A 6,794-nucleotide genomic window follows, 5' to 3' on the forward strand; every position below is an offset into this window, starting at 1 on the left:
TCCTCCTCTCCTCTCCTCTCCTCTCCTCTCCTCTCCTCCTCCTCCTCTCCTCTCCTCTCCTCTCCTCCTCCTCTCCTCTCCTCTCCTCTCCTCTCCTCTCCTCTCCTCTCCTCTCCTCTCCTCTCCTCCTCACTTCTCGTCAGGTCTCGCGACGCTCTTGGGCAACTTCCTTGTCGTTTCTCCGTTTCCTCTGGACATGAATTTACAGCTCTACACCAGGTGATGGATGTTGACAAGGCAGACTGTGGCTGGAGAGACAGAGGAGGACAGGAGACTGTAGATGATGAGGCGAGGCGAGGCGAGGCGAGGGGAGAGGAGGCGAGGGGAGAGGAGGCGAGGGGAGGGGAAAGGAATGAAGGGAGGGAGGAGGAGGGGAGGGGAGGGGAAAGGAATGAAGGGAGGGAGGAGGAGGGGAGCAAGGCACGGACTCGTTACACTCGTTGCAGCATCTGCTTCCTCCTTTTCGGCCTCTTCGCCATTCTTGTCTTCCTGCAGTTTCACGGAATGCAGGTACGAGCAGACAAATTCACGCTCCCCGTGTCAACCTGACGCTGATGTTACAGGCGGGGAGAAACTTCGGATACATGCTCATCACAGTTTATGTTGCCTTCTTCTTCACCATCCTCGGGCTGGAGATGTTGGGAGGTTCCTCTCTCCTTCACTCAAGACTGCCGTAGTTGCAAGCAGGCGCTGTTTCCTTTGCTTTATTGATTTCACTCACGTTATGTACATTCTTGTAATCAACGTTCAACATAGCTCCTCAGGCTCACCTGTCACAGTTGAGACTGCCATGTAGTATCTTACGCTAACTCCCTCCAATCGCACATATCGCAACCATCATCATGTAGCCTCTTCTGGAGTGTATCAAAGTGCCGTGAACTACATCACATCAGCTCTATCACCAGGAGATGTTTCTTCCCTTTCGATATGATCCACCACACAAGAGAAAGCATCATCCAACAGCGACAAAACTTGCAAGTCATGAATCCTCCTCCCCGAACCAAAGTACCACAGTCCTTCCTTGCCCTCCGCTATTCGCAGCTCCCTCTCCATCCCAGCAGCCCCGTTCCTCACCCGCTCTACCTCCGCATGCTCCCCGCCCATCCCTCCCTCCACCACCCTAGGGACTAGGTGGTCAACGGAGATCCCAGGTAGCAGGGAGAGTTGTGGCGCAGCGACGACTCCAGCACCAACCCCAGCAACTACCTCCCGTCTGACCAACGTCGGCGCATCTTCTGGCAGCCTTCTAGCATCGGCCTTCATGAAGAAGAGATCGGCTGTTGTTTCTCGCGTCTCCTCTTCCTCCTTCTTGGACCGAGGGTAAGGCCAATTGTTGATCCCAACCTGTTTGCAAGCATTCTTCAACGCCGTTAACGATATCCCCTGTAAGAACCAAGGTGAGTTGCGGGGGCGGGAGAGGAGGGAAGGGAGGACAGGGGAGGAGGACAGGGGAGGGGAGGGGAGCGCACGCTGGGAAATGGAAGTAGGAGAATCCAAGGACGGGGTAGAAGTACCAGCTGATTTGCAGCCTCGGACTGTCGGAGATGAAAGAGATTCGTGATCTCGACCGCTGTAAGAACTATCTCCTTCTTCCCTTCATCCTCATTCTCTCCCCGACGTTTCCGAGGAAATATTCTAGCAACCTTCGGTGCAAGCATGTCTTTTTAGCTCGAAGAGTCTCCAGAAAGACTGCTGGACATCTTCACTTTCGTCGTCCTCTCCTTCAACCCGCTCGTTCCTGATCCTGTTCCTGTTTCCTGTCCGTTCCTGTTTCTGTTCCTGTTCCTGTTGCTGTTCCTGTCCTGTTCCTGTTTTGTTCCCTCCCTCTCCCTCTCCCTCTCCCTCTCCCTCTCCCTCTCCCTCTTCCCCTTCCTCCTATGGTCCCGCAAACGCGTCCTCGTTTCCGCACGTTTACTCGCGCGCGTAGTTAGTTTGGTAGGTGGGGTAGTCAACTTGTGGTGACTTGACCTAAAAGTACCGGGTACTTTGAGTGGGGAAAGAGGACTCTACAGGTGGGGTAATCAATCAGAGGGTGGGTGGGGTGCAAGACGAACGAACGTGAAACGCCGTCTGGTGAGAATGTCAGCATAAAGTCTCAGGGTGGGTGAAAAGAGTAGGAAAGTGGGGGGTGGTAGATTCAAAAATCGTCCCCGTGATCCTTACTACTAAACATGCATCAACAAAAATAGATCCTTTCACAAGACGAAGTCTGTCACGGCTGTCAGCAAACCTGCATGTCACGTTACCACCCCCCACGCGTACCTACCCCCTTTCACATCAAACACTATGAAAAGTACCCCTCCATTCATCCCTAGGTTTAACCTGCTTCTTTACTACTGTAGAGAACGGTGCGGTATGGTATCGGTACGGCACACTTCCCTCATCCCCGCTCATCCCCCGCTGTACTGACACTTTTACTCAAAGTTCTGGACCGCGGCACACTGTGACCGGCGGGCCGGGCGGCCGGCCACCAGTGATTGCCCTGAGTCAGGCCCGGCCGGGCCTCACTCCCGGTCCCGGACGCACCGGACGATCGCCGGGCGGCGCCGCTGAGCCCGCCGGGCCGGGCGGCCGGACTCCCAGAGTAACTTGCCAAGCCTGACTCAGTGATGAGGCTCGCCCACTGGCCCCCAGACTCTCAAGATAGAGCCTCGGAGGTTGGGACATTCGTGAGTTATGTAGAGCTAAGTTAAAAATCAGTACGAGGACAATGGGATCTATGTTAGGATATCCAAAGCTTTGCATCTTTGATCCCCAACTTATCATCCCTTGCAGCAAACGAGAACAAGCATCCCGGTCGCTAGCCTAGTCATCTTCGCCCTTTCTCTTGGAGGTCAGCCTGGGTAAGGAGGAAGACATCAAGACTTGTCGTCACTTCGGACACCACGACTTGTTACCATCTCAAGACGCTCATTCGCCAGCGCTACTTACAAACATCAGACAAAACACGCGCAACCTTACTGTCACCTAGCAAGGAAATCAGCGCTACTTCGGTCCTATACGTCCTTGGCCCTAGGGAGATTCCCTGCCCCAGCAGTTCACCAGCACGGCACAGAGCAGCACCGATCTCAACCTGAAAACCATGCTCCCCTAGGAGTTCCAGCTCGTACGGGTCCTGCCAGCCGGCCTCGGGCCCGACGCCGACCAAGATCCGCCTGTAGGGCTGGACGGTCAGACTGAGACCGTTTCGACGGCTCATGCTCAACCCGTTGGGCGGAACTTGAACGTCGCGCATCGGGGGTAGAGGGGGAAGCCATGATTTCTGCGGGTGACCGACCATTCTGAGATGGCGGAACGGAGGCATGTTGTGTCAGTTTGGTCGATGGTAAAGGAAAGATATGCATAGCTTGCCTGATTGTGTCTGGGCAGATTTGATCGAGTTGCTCCTCTAAGAAGTATTTCAACCTCTTTGCTACATGCACCTGAGATACACTCGTTTCAGATTTCAAGGTATGTATGTCAGAGATGAAGAGAAGGTTTGATCTCAGAAATGAAGAGAGGTATGATCTCAGATGTCAGGAGATGGTCCTCTCTTGCAAAACGCTGGCCTTACCTTCGGGAGGTACGTCTCGCCAGCTTGTTCCAACCCTTCCTTGAGAGCCTGTCGCATTTTCGACTGGGAGACTTCAGGGATGCAACAAAGAGAACGGAGGAGGAGACCATAGGCGGTCGAAGGAGATGGGAGCCGAAGTAGTCCTGCTGTACCTGCCGCATCCTTCAATCATCGTCCTCCGCCAAAATCTTCATTTCTCACTTTGTTTGCATTGCAGAAGATCACATTGGCAACCCCCTTCGCAAGGGTAAACTTGTAAGATCCGACGACAGAGCAACAGTCAGACAAGAAGAGTTTCTTCCATCACCATCTGTGCTGCAATCCCCAAGAAGTCCCCGAGGTTGGGCGGTCTTGGCAGGGCGATGAGAAGGTCGATGCTGGCAAGGTGGATGTCAACATACAAAAATGATAGAGAAGAGAGTTGATGTTGATGAAGGAGACGAGGATGTAAAGAAACAGAACAGACAGGCACATTGCCGATAGTTGACATCCCATGGACTTTCAAGTCATCATGCGTCCCTTCTCACCGCGGGATCTTGTCGGCGGTATACGGAGCACACAGTTGTTCCGCTGACTGTGAGATCTGCAGCTTGAGCGAACCATCATCTTGCCATTCCAGAACTGCACGCGTGAGATTGTTCAGCACACAAGACAAGTTGGAGTTGATGATGTCAAGAATCCGATCGAGAGCAACAACAAGCACACCTGCATCTTCCTCCTTCCCTGCATCCACGACTCCTATGCGAAGACTCTGGCCATTCTCAAGTTTCAGGATCTTCTTGATATGCTGCTGGAAGAATCAACGACTTAGTCAGCACTTCCTTCAGGAGCTCACTGTGACTCGCTTGTCACTCTTTGCAAGGTAAAGGAGACATGAACTCTGCGATGAAGGTACAACCTGTTACCACACAGGGTGTAAGATCCACTCGACAAGACAGTCGAGATCTCTCATCGACGTCCGACTGACTTCTTCTGGCTCGAACAAGAGGCGATTGAGACATCGCACTTGCATGTGATTCAGCCTTCTGTTCCTTGAAACACATCACTGTCAGTCAGAACGACTTTTACAAACAGCATCCTCGCAACCCTCACTTCATACAGCTACAAGACGACTGAGGACAGCAAGGAATACCTCCTCAACGATATTGGCGGCTTCATGCCCGTCATTCCAAACCTTGCTGGAGCTGTTATGAATGCTTGTGGCTGTGAAAGCGAGAGTCTGCTCTGCCAAACTCTCTTCGAGCTAGTGCATGATGGCGTGAGGAATAGTATCATGGCAGTATCACACAGACCATGATTGTGCCGTCAAGCTCCATGACAGCGCAATGGGTGCAAACATGCTGGACCAGATCCTACCAGACTTCATCCTCCAAAGATCACGAGTACGCCTCTGCGAGGAGAATTGGTGAGAATGATCAAAGTAGGGAGAAGCAGAGCAAGCGAGAAGAGACACGACACGCCTGCAGCTTGAAGGTATTCACGAAATTAAACGGCCACGAGCAAGAGAACGAGCAAGGAATTTGAGAGGAACAGAGCAGCAGAGCAGTAGAGCGGTAGAGCAGGAGAGCAGGAGAGCGGTAGAGCAGTAGAGCAGGAGAGCAGGAGAGTAGTAGAGCAGTAGAGCAGTAGAGCAGTAGAGCAGTAGAGCAGTAGAGCAGTAGAGCAGTAGAGCAGTAGAGCAGTAGAGCAGTAGAGCAGTAGAGCAGCATAGCAGTAGAGCAGCAGAGCAGCAGGAGAGCAGGAGAGCAGGAGAGCAGGAGAGCAGGAGAGCAGGAGAGCAGGAGAGCAGGAGAGCAGGAGAGCAGGAGAGCAGGAGAGTAGTAGAGCAGTAGAGCAGTAGAGCAGGCGAGCAGTAGAGCAGTAGAGCAGTAGAGCAGTAGAGCAGTAGAGCAGTAGAGCAGTAGAGCAGTAGAGCAGCATAGCAGGAGAGCAGGAGAGCAGGAGAGCAGGAGAGCAGGAGAGCAGGAGAGCAGGAGAGCAGGAGAGCAGGAGAGCAGGAGAGCAGGAGAGCAGGAGAGCAGTAGAGCAGGCGAGCAGTAGAGCAGGAGGAACTGCATGATCAGAGATGAGGCCATCGGGCGAGCCTTCAAACTAGGGGGTAGGGGTGATCGAATTGTGATTCGGGGTGGTAAATGTGGGAATTAAAGGGGTACTATTGATATGAAAATAGGGGGTACTTCTGTAAAAAGGTGGGGTAAGTTCATGAAAGGGGTGGGTAACAAGGCAGGTAACAAGGGGGTGGGAAACTGTGGTCTACCAGCTTCTGCGGTTTCACCGAAATGCACGGCGCCTTACACTGAGGTCGTGGAGCGAAGATGCGGGGTGGTTGTTGCTCGTCCATGACGATGGAGGGGAAGAGGAGGAGGAGGAGGAGGAGGAGAGGGAGAGGGAGGAGAAGAGGAGAGGAGAGGAGAGGAGAGGAGAGGAGAGGGAGGAGGAGGAGGAGAAGTCTGTGGGTAAACGGATGTGGTGTATCCTAAAGGGAAAGGAACTACTCGCTCTGTCCTCGCCAGGTCTGTAATATTGTCAATGCCAGCGCATGGCACGTGATTCCGTGCTCACAGATGAAGATGTTCTGTTGAGCAAGAGATATAAGCTCAGGTACATAGATCCTGCCTCCATAGCTTTGCACACATCGCTGGTCCGCGTTCAGACTGTGGATGGACCGATCTGTCTCAAGGCAACTTCGTGTGAGGACGGGAGCATGTGGAGGAGGTCAATACAGGACGGCATGATGCCCAACCAGAACATCCCGCTGAACTTGCAGGACCTGAAGGTAGACACCTTCCTCCCATACCTTCCTCCCATACCTTCCTCCCATACCTTCCCTCCATCCTTCTCCCTCCAGAACTCTTACCCTTCTCCCTGCCGTCGCTTGCTTCCTCTTCCGCCTTCTCCTCTCGCACGGCGCATTCAGCCATTTGGGCAGGAGTGGCTGAAGGAGAAGGAACAATCTTACAAGACAGGATCACTCTCCCTAAAGACCTTCGAGCACTTGCTGGAAAACAGCGTCCTCCTGCTCAACAGATGTGTTGAAGGCACCGACGGTCTGAACGCATGCCACGTTGCCTGTACGACCGTGGGGTCAACCACTCCCCTCCTGGCTGCGATCATGACCGCGTCTGAACGAGCGTCGAGGGAGCAGGATGATAGAGGATGTATACCTTTCTATCACCTCGTCAAGTGCTTTCCTATGGTAGCAGAGAGCATGTCGTGGATGGTAGAGAACTTCGCGCGCGAT

At 53.3% G+C, this 6,794-nt stretch overlaps 3 protein-coding genes across 3 annotated transcripts; 1 reads left to right on the top strand and 2 right to left on the bottom strand.

Moving 5' to 3' along the window:
* Positions 1-688: 688 nt before the first annotated feature.
* Positions 689-1,188, bottom strand: GUITHDRAFT_156706 (hypothetical protein; the record flags this gene model as incomplete). The annotated part of the gene is made up of 1 exon (XM_005817903.1): positions 689-1,188. A coding segment is annotated over exon 1 (220 nt), but the record flags the coding sequence as incomplete, so codon positions are not given.
* Positions 1,189-2,858: 1,670 nt separating this feature from the next.
* On the bottom strand, positions 2,859-4,892 carry GUITHDRAFT_122815 (hypothetical protein; the record flags this gene model as incomplete). Its single annotated transcript, XM_005817904.1, has 13 exons — positions 2,859-2,923; positions 2,968-3,025; positions 3,074-3,163; positions 3,554-3,616; positions 3,661-3,705; positions 3,755-3,790; positions 3,861-3,930; positions 4,081-4,174; positions 4,259-4,340; positions 4,389-4,451; positions 4,521-4,584; positions 4,686-4,796; positions 4,846-4,892. The coding sequence occupies 13 exons, from the start codon at positions 4,890-4,892 to the stop codon at positions 2,859-2,861; spliced, it is 888 nt and encodes a 295-aa protein (XP_005817961.1).
* A 346-nt stretch (positions 4,893-5,238) lies between these two features.
* Positions 5,239-5,597, top strand: GUITHDRAFT_45777 (hypothetical protein; the record flags this gene model as incomplete). Its single annotated transcript, XM_005817905.1, has 2 exons — positions 5,239-5,370; positions 5,466-5,597. Coding segments are annotated over 2 exons (264 nt in total), but the record flags the coding sequence as incomplete, so codon positions are not given.
* Positions 5,598-6,794: the final 1,197 nt, after the last annotated feature.

This window comes from Guillardia theta (assembly GCF_000315625.1).
Source record: "Guillardia theta CCMP2712 unplaced genomic scaffold GUITHscaffold_470, whole genome shotgun sequence".
Lineage (NCBI taxonomy): Eukaryota > Cryptophyceae > Pyrenomonadales > Geminigeraceae > Guillardia > Guillardia theta.